We start from the raw sequence: 16254 nt of genomic DNA on the forward strand, positions 1-16254 counted from the left end.
ACCATTTAGTTACAATCACTGTTAGTGCGTTGGTGTAAGTATTTCATTTATTTATTGTTTCATTAATAAAAATATTAGGGCCTCAATTACATGATGCCAGGCTCTGGGTGATACTGAGATGAACCCAATAAATACTTTGTATAGCCACAGCATTTCCTTCCAGTCTTTTTTTTTTTTTAGGTATTTTTTTATACATTTAAAAATGGTCCGAACTTCTTTAAAATTACAGGAACAACCTAAAAATTATTGCGATAGAAACTTTGCTTTCTCATGGGGCTGGAGTGGTGGCTCAGAGGTAGAGTGTTTTCCTGGTACATGTGAGGCCCTGGGTTCAATTCTCAGCACCACATACAAATAAATAAATTAAATAAAGGTCCATCAATGACTAAAAAATATTTTTTAAAAAAAGAAAAAGAAAAAAAAAAGAATCTTTGCTTTCTCATTTCTACCAGTAGTTTTAGGGCTGGGGATACAGCTCAGTGGCAGAATGCTTGTTTAGCATTGATAAAGCCCTGGGTTCAATTCCCAGCACCACAAAAAAGGAAATAATTTTATACACACTAGACACTTCAACTTTAACTGAAGCAGAAGTAAGTTCCTCTCCTCCACTTCTGGTCAAGGACTGATCTGGTCAAGGTTAAGATGAGATGAGTAGGATATCAATTAGGAAAAATTGTTTCTAGCAGGTGGAATTCTTAGGGTCTCTCTTGCTTCAGTTCCATCAACTTACTAGAGTTCTCCTAGAGTCCACTTGTCCCGTTAGTGTCAACTCTTCCAGATGACCAAGCTTCTCTCCACCAAGTTGGATATTGCCTCTCCTAAATGGGGGTTGGGATGGCTCAGTCCCCACTTGGCATGAAGCAGCCATTCTTCTGGGTCTCAACTCTACCTCTCTCTTCCTGAGAGGTTCCTGAGAGACCCTGATGAGCATTTTCCAAGGCCACTTTGCAAGCTAATAGACTTCATTTGGTGACTGTAGCAGATGCTCTTGATGTCCAAGTCCCCTTGGCCTATCTGAGACAAGTTGTAGCTGCCACAGGCAGTGCCCTTGGTGCTGATGACATCCCTCCTCCAACGCCTGTGTCTTCTCTCTCACTCTTTCTCTAGTTTGCAAGATTAATTCTTCACCATTTCCACGCTTTCTGAAATCAACTGTTGACAAGAGTCTTTGTTCCTATGGGTGCGTTTGCTCTTTGTGCCTACTTTCCCTTCAGCAGTAAATCCTAGCAAGGGGGATTGGAGGTGGTTGGTGGTGGACATGGAAATACACAGGGCTAAATTTCTACCATAGGTACTTTGAACTTAGTGTATGTTTAAATCAACTCCTTTTTTTTTCTATGATTAAAAAACATGTTTATGGCTGGGCATTGTGGTGCACACTTGTAATCCCAGAAGCTCAGGAAGATGAGGCAGGATGATGGTGAGTTCAAGGCCAGCCCCAGCAATTTAGCGAGACTCTAAGCAACTCAGTGAGATCCTGTCTCTAAATAAAATATTTTAAAAAGGGCTGGGGATGTGGCTCAATGGTTAAGCACCCCTGAGTTCAATCCCTGGTAACAAAACAAACAACCAAAAAAACATGTGTATGGTCAGAAGAAATACATATCAAACAGTACGCAGACACATCTAGACACTTAACCTTCTTCCCCTAAAGCAATGGGTTTTGACAACTTTCTGATGTGTTTTTCCGGAAATGGTCTATGTATGTACAAGGCAGAGCATCTAATTTAGAGTCCCATTTTTACATAAATACAAGCATAATATACAAAATATATTTTCAACTTCATTACATATGTTGGAATAGAGCTGCTTCCTTTTCCCCCATAACTTTAATATAGTTATTTTGTTTGGAAATCCCAAGATTTACATAAACTCTACCCTTTATTTTTTTTTAACATTTATTTTTTAGTTTTTGGCGGACACAACATCTTTGTTTGTGGTGCTGAGGATCGAACCCGGGCCGCACGCATGCCAGGTGAGAGCGCTACCGCTTGAGCCACATCCCCAGCCCTACCCTTTATTTTTATTTATTTATTTTTTTTGTGGTACTGAGGATAAAACCCAAGGGCACACTATCAATGGGATATATCCCCAATCCTATTTATTTTTTTGAGACAGAGTCTTGATTAGTTTTCCAGGTTGGCATCAAACTTGAGATCATCCTGCCTTTGATTTCTGAGTTTCTTGGATTACAGGCTGAACCATGGCAACTGGCAAAACTCTCTCTCTCTCTCTCTCTCTCTCTCTCTCTCTTTAATATTTATTTTTTAGTTTTAGATGGACACAATATCTTTATCTTATATTTATGTGGTGCTGAGGATTGAACCCAGTGCCTCATGCATGCTAGGTGAGTACTCTGCCGCTGAGTCACAACCCCAGCCCCTAAACTCTTTCTTTTTAATGAGCATTTTGATTGTTTAACTCATTTGCTATCACAAACAATTCTGCCATGAATATCCTTTTACATACATTTTTGAACACATGGATAACACATGGATAACTGTATTTTCAATGATAAATATAATCGATATAGTAAATAGTATCTTTTTATTTTTATTTTTTTAAATATTTTTAGTTGTAGATGGACACAATACCTTTATTTTATTTATTTATTTTTATGTGGTGCTAAGGATTGAACCCAGGGCTTCACACAGGCTAGGCACCGTACCACTTTTACAACCCCAGACCATCTTTTTATTTTTATTTGCATTTCTTTTGAATGAAGTTGGAGGTCTTTTATGTATTGATCAAACTATTTGTATTTCTTTTTCAATAAACACCTATTTCTATCTTTTGTTTATGTTCTATCTTATGTTAAAAAATTATTCCTTTCATGCTAAATTTAAAATATTTTAGACAAGTCAAATTTATTTTCTTTTTGTCTCCTAAGTTTTTGGGTTTGTATTTTGTGGTACAGAGAATTGAACCCAGAGGCTCTCTACCATTGAGCTAATACCCAGCACCCAGCCCTTTTCATTTTGAAAGGAAAAATGTATTTGTATTGGTGCATTATAATCATGCACATTAGTGGAATTAATTGTTACATATTCATAAATACACACTCTATTATTTATTCATTTATCTATTTGCAGTACTGGGGATTAAACACACTTTATACCACTGAGCTACATCCCCAGCCCTTTTTATTTTTTTACTTTGAGATAGGGTCTCCCGAAAGTTGCCCAGGATGGCCTTGAACTTATGAATCTTCTGCTTCAGCCTCCCAAATTTCTGGGATTACAAGCCTGTACCATTGTGCCAAAAAGTCACTCATGCCTATAATCCCAGCAGTTTGGGAGGCTGAGGCAGGAAGAGGAGGACCACAAATTTAAGGTCCACCTGGGCAACTTAGTGAGACCCTATCTCAAAAGTAAAAATACAAAGGGCCAGAGATGTAGCTCAGTAGTAAAGCATCTCTGGGTTCAATGGAGTGCAGTACTGAAAGGAGAAAAAAAAATCCAGAAAACAAAGAAATAAGACTCTAAACTATCTGGATGGTATCTTAGGATAACAATGAGCAGCAATTATTTTTGTTTTGTTTTGATTTGATTTCTAACCTTGTCTCTTTGATCAATGATCCAGCTTCCTGGAGGGGTTCCAGAACAATCTAGATTTCCCAGATCCTTGGGAACATGACTAAATCTGGCTTACAGACCCATCACTGATTATGACCTAGGACCCCAGGTCTTGTGCTCCCTAGGGGAATCATGGGCAGACCACTCTCAGAGGGGCACATGGTCTCCCAGTGGCCTCAGTGCCCATTTAAGCAGGCATGGGCTGTGGCACTTCCTCTGTAAATTCAGCCCTGGCTCCCTTCCTCTCTTCCCTCCCATCCCATCTGTGCACTGCCTGTGAGGAAATTTGCATCATGCAGCAGTGGGAGGGCTCTTAGGGACTGCTCCACTGAGCCATGGCCTGTCCAGCTGCCCCCTGGCTGCTCCTGGTGATGCCTCTTGCCCTGCTGGGGTCACTGGTTGCCCCAGCATTCCAGCCTGTAAGTACAACTGGGGTGGGGACCCTGGGAAGGTCTGCAGAGGTCACAAAAGGGGCCTGGGTTGTGAGAGACAGCAAGGTAAGGGCTGAAAGGACAGGTGAAGGAAAGGGTTTGTTCTGGGATCTAGAAGTGTTTGTCCTAGTGTCCAAAGTATGGGGATAACTGTTGTTTCTTTACATGAGTCCCTGTGAGCTCTGACACCTGCTGCAATTGACTTTTCCAGTCATGCTGGCAATTTGAAAATGGAAAGGAAAGAGAAACTTTCCAGACTTGGGATCTGGATGGAGCAAATCCAAGGAAGCCCAGCAGAGCCTTTTCAATCTATTTTCTCCCAGCAAGATATTGATATTTATTATTATTATTTTTTGTTACCAGGGATTGAATCCAGGGGTGCTTAACCACTGAGCCACAACCTCAGCCCTTTTTTGTATTTTATTTAGAGACAGGGTCTCAGTTGTATAAGGCCTCGCTGAGTTGCCAAGGTTGGCTTTGAACTTGTGAGCCCCTTGCCTCAGCTTCCTGAATGGCTGGGATTACAGGCATCCACCACTACCCCAGCAAGATATTGACATATCCATATCTATCTCTCTAAAACTGTATCTCCAAACCTAAATCCATATCTGTATCTTTCACTATATAAATCTATGTCTTGATCAATTCTAAATCTAACTATAGCTTATCTATATCCATATCTGTGTATCCCCCTGGTTTTAGGTAAGTATTCATATGCACATGCAATTTTTTTTAAAAGAGAAAAAGAATTTTTTAATATTTATTTTTTAGTTTTCGGTGGACACATCTTTATTTTATTTTTATGTGGTGCTGAGGATCGAACCCAGAGCCCCGCACATGCCAGGCAAGCACGCTACCGCTTGAGCCACATCCCCAGCTGCTGCACATGCAATTTTAAGAGAGGAAGGAATTGATGAATTAATTTGTGAGAAACTGAGGTTAAGGAAGGATGCTGCCTCTTCCTCATCCTTGGGTCAAATCCTGTGGAAAGAATAAGGTCTCTAAATCCCTGGGCCCCTGCCAGCTCTCCCAGCCTTCCTGCTGGAGCTGTAGTCCCAGACATTTTAATTAGCCTAGGGGCCCAGGTCAGGTCAGGAAGGAGCTAAGCAAAGCATGTTGACTCCCGGGCGTGCCTGGTTCCTGGCTTCAGGTGGGACGACAGGCTCTGGTGGGGTCCCTGGGGCTGGATCCCTGCATTCCTTACTGGAAGACTGCTTTCCCCTCCTGATGGGTACATTTGATTCCCACCAAAAAGAAGAGCTTCAGGGGTGGGGGACTGGGGTTGTGGCTCAGTGGCAGAGCACTAGCCTAGCATGTGTGGGGCACCACACAAAATATATAAATAAAATAAAGGTATTGTGTCCATCTACAAAGAAGAAGACGGGGAGGAGCTTCGGAGAGGACAGGCTAGCCAGACCCCCTCCTGAGGTGGCCTCAGGAGGAACCTGGGCTCAGACTCTTCTCAGAGGTCTCCCCTCTGTTCCAGGAACAGGGTCAGGCTGGAGGGGAATCTGGAAAGCAACTGGACCAAGAAATTGGAGCAGGGGGTGAGTAGAGGGACAACAAGAAGAGGAACGGAAGGAGAAAATGGGAGCAGGGAGGGAGGTAGAAAGAAAAGACCAGGGAGGGGACACAGGAAGGGGCAGGGGAGAGAGGATGGGCTCTGGGTGAGTCAGTCAGACCCCTCACATCATGTGTTTAGGCCCGAGGTCCTTAGAAACTCATGCATCTTTGGGAGCCTTGTCTATGCAGTAGGGTTGCTGGGAGAATGGACATGAAACTATGTATCTGAGTGGACTGTGGCTAGGGCAGGGGTCATTGCCATCCTACAGGCCAAGGGGGTGGAAGGAATCAGCTCCATGTTCCTGGAAATGGCCAGATGGATATGGGAGGCAAAATGGGGCTTGGGGCCTTGCTGCCTCTGCTCTCCAACTGTTCCTCGTCTCCTGTAGAATCGGTCCTGGTCTCAGCCTATGTGCATCTGGAATTTTCAGACAAGACCTGGCCACCAATGTTCTCCAGGGACCTGACTCTCCTCCCTGCCTCAGCTTCCTCTTCCCTGAAAACTCTCATTGGCCTCAGCCTCACGACAGGTGGCAGTTGCTAGAAGGCAGCTCAGAATGAATGGAACTCGGACTTCCCAGGCCTCCCTCCCACCACCAGCAGGCCTGAGATACTTGAGCCCCTCCCTGTTTCCTGGGTGCTGCCTGACCTTTCTCCCTAGCCTAGCTCCTTCTTTACCGCCCCACCAGACAGACCCCTTCCTCCTGTTCACAATCCTGTCTTCTAACTTGGGCAGAGGGCCTAAGGGGCAGACAGGGTAGGCCCAGACTTCACCAACCTCACCCTGATGCCCTGATGCCCTTGTCCAGCACAGCCTCTGAGGCGTCAGGTGGTTTCTGGGGCTGCTGCCTGGCTTTCTCCCTGCCCACCTCTTACAACCCTTCTCTCTGTCACAGAGTGTAATGTCAACCACACGGGGTACAGCCACTGTTCTTGCCTCTCTGGATACCAGTGGAATGCCAGTGTCTGCTCCCATCACCTTCTCTGCCACCCCCAGCACCAAAGCCACCAGCCCTGTGGCTGTCTTGTCTTCAGCCATCCTGTCCCCGGCTACTGTCAGTTGCTGCCACCTGGTAAGGAGGGTTGGGAACTTAGAAACTAATAGCCATAATAAAAATATGCTTTCTGTATATTTTTCTTCTCTGAACCTATATTTCTTATATAGAATTCTATATAGAATTTACTGTGACATTTCCATATATGCATGTATCATGAATCAGTCAAGTCCATCTACCTGTCTTCCACCTTCACCCTCCCCCTTTCCCTGTCCCTAGCAATCCCTCTTCTACTTTCTGAACCTATATTTTCTGCCAGCTTGCCCAGGTGCAGCTGCTTGTCTGAGTTGGCAAAAAAAAAAAATATATATATATATATATAGCCACCATGAATATGAGGCCAACGAACGGGGCCCCAGAGTCATATGGACAAAGGAAGAAAGGGCTAGAGTGACCCTACATTTTAGCCTAACAGGCCAAGAAATGACTCTAGCAGCTTCAGGAGGGTCTTTAATTGCAGCAGCCACACTCAGATGCCTATCCAGGGACAAGAAAAACGGTAGGCAGGGAGGGATTGTGGAGGAATGGGCTTAGAAGATGGACCAGGAATGATCCTGCAATTGCAAAAGAGTCATGAGTCACCCTCCAGGGCTCTCCTGTCTCCTGCCTCCCTGCAGTGCCTGGGAACCTGAGGCTGAACTCCCCTCTGCAGATGCCTGGTGACACACTGAACCTGACTCTCCGCATAAGCCAGGAGGCCACCAACCTGACATGGTTCTTGAGGCGCCCAGGGAAGCCCACACCCATCCTCCTGCAGAAAGGAACACAGGTGTCCCTGACCTCCAGCCAGGGCCAGGTTGTCCTCAGCATCAGCCACATGTCCCAGTACTGGGCAGGTAGCCCTCATCTCTCTTTTTCTTTCCCTTTTCTTCTTCCTCCTCAGTTTTTCTTTTCTTCCTTTCACCTAACTCTCCTACTCTTCAGTACCTTCTTTTCTTTTCACCTCTTCCTTATCCTTTTCGTCTTTCCATTCATTTATTCAGGGAAAACAAATGCTAAGGGACCCATTAGAACATGGAAAATTCTAAAAAATGGGCAGTTCTTTCCATGTGATCTTAGGATTTCTGGGAGCCTTTCAGGGGTTTATCAAGTCACAATGGTTGTCCTAGTGTAGGAAGATGTTGGTGCCTCTTTTTCACTCCCTCAGGAGTGGCATCTCCCAGGGGTGCAGTGATATCACAGAGCTCACATGCAGAAGCAGCTGGCTTCCCTTTAGCAAGACATTAATGTGATTTGGAAAAATATGAAATATTGTCACTCTTCTAATTATGTTTGTTTTGGAAAATATAGTTATTTTTCATAAGAAAACACTTCTATTAGCAAAAGAAATTTATAATACAGAGAATGCTGAAAATATGGTTTCCTTCAGCTGAGAACACACCAGTGATTGTTCAGATGCTAAATGGCAGGGGGTGGCACAAGAAGGACATGTACTGTGGAAAAAGAGGCTCACCTTAGAGTTAATGGCCACTGGTAAGAAAAAAGTGTCAGGAGACTCTTCTACAAATCTCTTCTTCCTCCTACAAATCCTTCTTTGGGGGCAGGGAATGCCTTCCAAAAGAGTCATCCTAGGACCTTTCTGGCTAGGGCTAAGCTCTGAGAGGTGAGCAAAGGAGGGGAGCAATCAAGTGGGCCTGGACTGTGGCTTGGGGTAGCAAAAGAAATTCTGGGGCATAGGAGGGCCCAAGGGAACCCCAAGATGCAGCAGATGTGTCTGCAGGTGAGTACATGAGCTGCTTCGAGGCCCAGGGATTCAGGTGGGAGCTGCGCCAGGTGGTGAGGGTGCCTTTGCAGCAGAAAGAAGTGGCTCGAATTCCAGAGAAGCTGTCCATCTCCTGTGCCACCTCCTCTGGCTTCCAGCTGAGCTGCTGCATCCCCAGGACACACCTGGCCTACACTGCTGCCTGGAGCCCTGAGGAGGGCAGTCAAGGTAGGGGAAGGGGATGGCTACTGGGATCAGGGGTGACAGCAGGCAGCTTTTCTCCTCCAGGCTGCAGCTCAGGCTGAGAGTTGGGGATCTAAATCCAACAATGTTTTCACCCCATCCCAGTTGCGTTGATATAACACAACCACATGTATAGATAACTTTTTGCAAAATGCTTCATCCACACCATCTCTTTTAATTCTTGAAATAGACCCATTATACCAATGAGAAAACTGTGAAACTAGCTCTGGAGCTAGTTAGAGATCCCCAGGGTACCCTTCAGCAAAACCTGAGTTCTGCCCTCAGTAGTTCAATGCCCACACGCCACTCCACTCTCCCTCCCTATTTCATCTACTTCTGAAATTACTAAGAAGACTAAAAGAGTGTGTCTGGGCCTGCTGGGTTCTGGCCTGTTGCAGCCAGCAATGGCTCCCTTTTCTCATCTCCTCAGCCTCAGCCTCCTTACTCACCACCTCAGGCTCTCAGTGTCTTGTGCTGGCTATTCAGCGCTGCCCAGCCGCTGACACCACCTACACTTGTGTCCTGCAGAGCCAGGACCTGGATCCTCTCAGGTTTCCTGTCCCTGTCACCATCATCCAGGGTAAGCAAAATTTCTCTTCAGCTACTTCCTCTTCCTCTTCCTTGACACTTCTCAGCCCTGGCCGGCTGGGCCAGGCTTCAAAGCCTGCCCAAGTTTCTGTCCAAGAAAAAAAATTCAGGCTTGACTGATTGCCAAGGCCTCTGATCATCATTCTTTAGATGGAGATACTACCTGCCCCGAGAACTTCTCTGTTGTTGCCTGGAATGTAACCAAGGCTGGCCACGTGGCAGAGGCCCCATGTCCCATGAATAAGATGGGTGTCGTGAAGAGGCCCTGCAGGCCTGATGGCATCTGGGGGCCCGTTCAGACTGACTGCACAGACTTGGGGATCCTGGCCTTGTGTATTAAAGCCAAGGTAAAGCTGCTATGCACATGTCTCCAACCACGACTCACCCCTCCCTCAGGACCTGGCTTTAGGATCCTTTTCCTGAGGTCACCCACAGGTTATTCAGCTTCTCTCACCTGGAGACCTAGCAGAGCCAGGAAGTAGGTAGGGGGGGTTCAAGGGGCCATCACTCTGCCAAGGGTGGGATAATGTTCTCGAACCACGGGCCCATCAATTGTCTGTCCCCTAATATCCGAATCATTGCTCACTTACTGCCCCATCAGCCTCCTATTCCCCTGGGATGGGGTATGGAGATGGAGGGACAGGGAGCTGGGCAGGAGGAGGAGGTGGCCCCTGCCTTGTGAGGATTATCCCGCCACCCCCTTCCCACTGTCTGTCTGTCTCAGTTGCTGCAGGCAGGCCAGGGCAGGCCTGCTGAGAAGGTGCCACAGATCCTGGCACAGCTGCAAAGGCGGGTGGGGGTGGCAAGCTCACCCTCTGACTTAATAGCATTGCTGAGCACCGTGAAATCACTGTCTGAGGTGGTGGCAGAAGACAGAATGCATCTTGATCGCAGTGCCCTGGAGGTGAGATCTCTGAGCCACAGTGGCAGGGTGGTGACTTTTCACCATAGGCAGAGACTAGAGTCCAACAGACACCTGGAGTCCAGGTGTCCACTCCCCTTCCTTTCCTCTGGGACATCATCTCCAAGGTCATGGAGTGTGAAGAAGGCCTGATGCTGGGAACATGTGGGAGGCTTGAAGGCAGGGAGGGGTGTGGAGACAGGAGTACGGAGGCGTACACGTACACTCAGACCCAGATCTCTCACACAGAAGCACCCACACAATGCCTACTTGGAGACACTCAAACACACTTGGCTTCGCTGGCCCCACCTACATCAGCTCTCAGTAGGGGCATCAGCTGACAGTCCATAAGCTGCAACCAAAATAATAACGAGGGCAGTGATATCACACATCCTTCAAGTCTGGAAGCACTAGCATATGTGGGTGCACAGACGTGCATGTGGCCCTTGACTTCAAAACATTGTGCCTTCTGGCACTGGCCACCACCCCTAGCTTTGCAGCATTAGAAGAGTCAAGGAATTATAAAGGGGCCCTCTTAGGATCTGGGTAGCCCCAAGCAATGGAGAAGAAAGGAGAGGTGTCAGAGGGCTGGGAGTGGGTCAGGAGAACACATGCTTGAAAATGCCCAGGTAGTTGGCTGAACACCACCCACACATCCCACGCAAGGCCTCCTTCACAGGCCTGCATTCTCGTCCCCTTCTGTCTCCAGCCTAGGTCTTGTCCTGGACTAGGAAGGGTAGGGGTGGGGTTCGCGTATGTTCCAGTGCCACTGCCTCAGCAGTGTGGGCTCTAGGAGATCAGGTTCACCTCTCTGTTGGATGCCACAGGATCTCCTGACCACCACAGACAACATCCTAGACATGAACATCAGCTCTCTGTGGACCCAGGCCCAGGTCCAGAAGCCCACGGAGGGTTCACATTTCTTGCTGGCTGTGGAGACTCTAGTTCGCAGCCTGTCCCCAGAGGATCAGCCCTTCTCCTTCAACTCATCCAATGTGCTGCTGCAGAGTCAGTTCTTTGAACCCACACTTCCTCAGTACCGAATCTCCTTCCCCACTCAGCCCCCGGTGTGGGCAGAGATTCCCAGTCACTCACTGGCTCCTCTGGCTCACAATGGAACCAACATCAGTATTACTAGTCTGGTACTACAGAAACTGGATCACCTTCTACCCTCAAACTATGGACAAGGGCTGGGGGACTCCTTCTATGCCACTGCTGGTCTGGTGCTCGTCATCTCCATCATGGCAGGTGGCCAGGCTTTCACCCAGGCAGAGGTCATAATGGACTTTGGGGACACCGATGACTTTCTGCACTGTGTTTTCTGGGACCACAAACTCTTTGGGGGTGAAGGGGGCTGGTCAGGTGAAGGGTGCCGGGCAGATGCCGCCATTGCTAGCCCTGCTACTTGGTGCATTTGCCAGCACCTCACTGCCTTCTCCATCCTCATGTCCCGACAAACTGTTCCAGAAAATCCTGTCTTGGACCTGCTGAGTCAGGTGGGCTTGGGGAGTTCTGTACTGGCACTGCTTGTGTGCTTGGGCGTGTACCGGCTGGTGTGGAGAGTTGTGGTGCGGAACAAAGTCGTCTTCTTCCGCCATGCTGCCCTGCTCAACATGGTCATCTGCCTGCTGGCTGCGGACACCATCTTCCTGGGAGCCTCATTCCTTCCTCCTGGTTACCTCAGGCCACTCTGCCTGGCTACTACCTTCCTGACTCATTTTTTCTACCTGGCCACCTTTTTTTGGATGCTGGCACAGGCCCTGGTGTTGGCCCACCAGCTACTTTTTGTCTTCCACCAGCTGTCCAAGCACCGAGTTCTCTCCCTGATGGTGATCCTTGGCTACCTGTGCCCTCTGGTGTTTGCAAGTGTCACCCTAGGTCTTTACCTGCCTCAAGGGCAATACCTGAGGGAGGGGAAATGCTGGTTAGATGGAAAGGGAGGGGCATTCTACACCTTTGTGGGGCCAGTACTGGCCATCGTGGGTATCAATGGGCTGGTACTAGCCACAGCTGTGCTGAAGTTGTTGAGACCTTCGCTGTCGGAGGGGCCCCCAGTAGAGAAGCGACAAGCTCTTCTGGGGGTGATCAAAGCCCTGCTCATTCTCACACCCATCTTTGGCCTCACTTGGGGGTTGGGCTTGGCCACTCTGCTAGAGGAAGTCTCCACAGTCCCTCATTATATCTTCACTGCTCTCAACAGTTTCCAGGTAGGTGGTTGAGGGTAGTTGCATTTTATTGCCCTTTTAGATGGTTTAAGTTACGGCCAATTGCTTCTTATAGAAGTAGCATGGTAAAGCAGAAGAAACAGGTTTTGGAACTTAAGAAGGCTATGTATAGAACACATTTCCTCCAATGTGTAGCTGGACAACTTTGGACCAGTAATATAACCTCTCTGAGTGATGGCTTTCTTATCTGTAAAATATCTGATTTTGCTAGAGAAGTCAGGCAATTGTTAGCACTCAATCTTTTCATATATCCTTTATAACCATAAGAAAAGCAGCTGAAATGGATCCCATGAACTAAGCAGTGCTAAGGTGCAGGAAAACCAAGATGGGAATCTTCAGGATGTGGATTAGACAAGGGGACAGAGGCTGAAGGAAGATAGGAGTGAACTGACTTGGGTGGATTCCCTCTTCTTGACTAGCTTATCCCCGCATCCCTCCTCACAGGGTGTCTTCATCTTATTGTTTGGTTGTCTCACAGATAAGAAGGTGAGTGTGCCCAGCTAACGCCCCTCATGACTGGCTGTGAAGAGAAAGCTAGTACTTGGCTGGCATAATTGGGGTATTTACCTCTCCTGTAGGTACAAGAGGCTTTACGCAAACGCTTTCACAGTAACCAACCTCCAAATTCCACTATTTCCATGGTGAGTTGCTCAATTCAAAGCCATAGCCTTCCCAAAGGAGATGGGCACAGCTGGCAGCAGGGAGAAGATTGGGGATGGCTATTGGAACGAGCAAGTTTCAAGACAGGCACTCTGGCACATGCCTGTAATCACAGTGGCATGTGGGACGCTGAGGCATGAGGATTCCAAATTCGAGACTAGCTTCAGCAACTTAGTGAGGCCCTTCTCAAAATAAAAAAAAAATAAAGAGGGCTGGGGATGTGGCTCAGTGTTTAAGCACCCCTGACTTCAATCCCCAGTACATTAAAAAAAAAAAAAAAATCGAATGAGCAGGTTTTAGGTTCCAGTTCTCCGGTCACGGAGGGAGCAAGCCAGTCAAGCAGTCAGAATCAGATTCCCAGTTTTCTGAGTATGACGTGGATCCATGATGGAAAAGACAGAATCAGTACACATGGGACCAAAGGAGCAGAGAGTAAAGTTCCTAGGATCACACTGCAGCCCAGCCAGGGGGAGAATGTCAAAATGGAGACTTCAGAGCAGGGACTATCATAATGACTGCCCTGCAACTGGGCTTTTCCATCTCTTCCTAGGCCATAAATGAAACCTACATCTTGGAGCAAAGCAAAAGAAGTGAAATGCCAGGTAAGAATGAGCTTCATTCAGAGCAGTAAGAGCAGCGTGGAATGAGGACGGGTTTAGCAAAGGGCCTCCTGGCAAAGTTCTGGACAGCAGGCTCCTCTTCCTAGACCTACCCCAGCCTGAAGGGTGGAAAGCAGGATCCTCCCGGCAGGGTGGCCATTCAAGATGGGCCTCAGAGAGAAGGCACAGCATCAACCAACCCCGACCCAGTTCTCTCTGAAAGTTCCTTTTCACACTGTCAAATTTTAAATTATCCTGAAACACACTTGTCTTAAAGGAAATGCCATTGTGGGCTTGATGTCCAGAGGGGAAAGCAGGCTGCAGAGATTGGGCAAGGTATCCTGTCACCAGGCTCCAACTTTAGGATAAGCTCTTTGACAGGGCAGATGTTCTAGGGTGACTGCACGTAGACCCAGGTTCCTGTGAGAAAGTTCATGGTATTTGCCTGAATCCACCAAATGGGCCCTGACCCAATACTCTGAACCCCTCCCCTTTAACCTCAGACCTTGGGAAAAGCAGGCTTTGATTTCCCTTAGTCACACTCATTTCTCTTATAGCTCACTTTCTCACCCCAAGGCATCCAAGCAAAAATAGCAAGAAAAACTAGCTAAAGCCACCTAGTGACCTAATAAGAAAGCTTGCAAAAATAATCAAGATATCAAAATTCAAAATAATTGCAAGTAAAACTGTCTCCACCAGCTTTTAACTAACCAACAGGACATGTTACAGATATAATGGATAAAAATGGATTTAACTTGCACTGATTTATTTTTTGATTATTTCTTTGATAGTCATGAAGAAAGAATGACTGATTGACAGGAACTGCTGATCTTCCAAACACTAGAGAAGAAGCACAGAATTTTGTTTGTTTTTTTAAGGTCTAGGAAAAGGTGAAGTTAAATGGCCCCTTTATTTAACCTTTAAAAAACATCAATGTAAAAAATAAATTTCAGGGACATATGCATGTAACAAGTAAGCTCTGATAGAAGCATATTTGAAAGATTTCATTTTTAAGAGGAGGGAAAAGTACTACCGACTGACAAGACTTAAGGAGAAAAGATTACAAATACTGACATTCAAGCTAAGACTAGATGTAGAGAACCAGATATAAGAGAAGCTCTCAAGACCCCAAGACATCTGACTGAATTAACTTATTAATTCATAGGAAGATAACAGGCTTCTGGAAAAAAATCGAAATTAGATAAATGGAAAAAATTCTGATAAATCACTAGTCTGCTCTAATTTTACAGTGTATGAATATGGATATTTTTCAAAAATGTGGTAGGAATATTTCCTGTTAGAATAAAAAGATATGCTATCCATGCCATTGAAAATATTTTTCTTATAAATACTCTATCTTAATGATTTGTGTGCATATTTTAATTATGAATAAACTGGCCCAACTATTTCTATAAATAGGTATAATCATGCTTTTGAATAGAAGATACTAACTTACTAGGGCCCTTATGATGTTGCAAGCCTCTTACTTGCTCCCTTTGGGAGGCTGGAGCTACCGAGACAGGCTGCTAGGCTTACAAGTATAAGCCACCATGCCTGGCTCCTCATTTTTAAAATTACAAAAGTATTTTTGGTTATAAATTCAAATACATTTGTTCCCTTTATTTATTTTTTAGTACTAGGGATTGAACCCAGGGGTGCTTTACCACTGAGCTACATCTCCACCCCTTTTTTATTTTTTGTTTTGAGATAGGGTCTCACTAAATTGCTTAGGACCTCTCTAAATTGCTGAAGTTGGCCTCGAACTTGCAATCCTCCTGCCTCAGCCTCCCAAGTCACGGGGATTACAGGTATGCACTACTGTGCCCAGCCACTTTTTCCCTTTAGAAGCAGCAGAGACCCCTTTCCTGAGTGTGCTCTTTAGAAAGATGTGTTCTCATTTTTCCTTCCCAAAGTGATTGCACATACTCTGCTGGTAAAAATTTATGTTCAGAACTGGTAAATGAAATGACACTAAAAAACATAACAAGGGCTGGGGATGTGGCTCAAGCGGTAGCGCGCTCGCCTGGCATGCGTGCAGCCCGGGTTCGATCCTCAGCACCACATACAAAACAAAGATGTTGTGTCCGCCGATAACTAAAAAAAAAAAAATAAATAAATAAAAAAAAAAACAAAAAAAAAACCTAATACTGAAACTTTAAAAAAAAAAAAAAAACATAACAAAACAAAAAACAAAAAAGACCATAAAAGAAGGGTCTAGAGACAAATTTAAGAAAACAAAACATTTAGCAGCAATTCAATTTCTAAGATGGCTTAAAGAGATTAAAGAGATTAGTGAACAAGAGAACAGGTAACTGTGCAAAGGCTGTGCATTCCAGAGGGTTTGCCTCTTCAAATAAGAGGCATTTGTAAAATAAATTAGGATAGACCCATATGCAGAAATGCTATGTGGTCACTAGAAATGATGTAGAGCTACATCTGCTGATATGGAAAAAATATTTAGGCTATATAGCTAAGTAAACAAAAGGGTTCCAGGGCAGCATTATACTATGTGATTACGATCCATATAAGCATGCATTGAAAAGGAGATATCAAAATATTAACAGTGGACCTCTCTACTTGATTTTTCATTTTCTTCCTACTCTCTATATTGTTTGAATTTTTTTATAGTTAACATCTTTTATAGACTTAAGGTATAGAACATGTTTTAATATATATACACATAGTGAAATGACTGCTAAAGTTAAGCTAATT

The 16254-nt window shown here is 45.6% G+C and overlaps 1 protein-coding gene across 1 annotated transcript; it reads left to right on the plus strand.

Annotated features, from left to right (window-relative positions):
* Positions 1-1093: 1093 nt before the first annotated feature.
* Positions 1094-13797, plus strand: Adgrf3 (adhesion G protein-coupled receptor F3). The gene is made up of 13 exons (XM_048804692.1): positions 1094-1106; positions 3804-3994; positions 5493-5553; positions 5959-6099; positions 6466-6642; positions 7242-7460; positions 8345-8554; positions 9006-9149; positions 9308-9504; positions 9882-10061; positions 10886-12265; positions 12728-12769; positions 12862-13797. Exons 2-13 carry the CDS (start codon positions 3911-3913, stop codon positions 13081-13083), a joined length of 3057 nt encoding a protein of 1018 aa, XP_048660649.1. The 5' UTR covers positions 1094-1106; positions 3804-3910; the 3' UTR covers positions 13084-13797.
* The last annotated feature ends 2457 nt before the right edge of the window (positions 13798-16254 follow it).

The sequence above is a fragment of the Marmota marmota genome, unplaced genomic scaffold (genome assembly GCF_001458135.2).
Source record: "Marmota marmota marmota unplaced genomic scaffold, marMar, whole genome shotgun sequence".
Taxonomy (NCBI): Eukaryota; Metazoa; Chordata; class Mammalia; order Rodentia; family Sciuridae; genus Marmota; species Marmota marmota.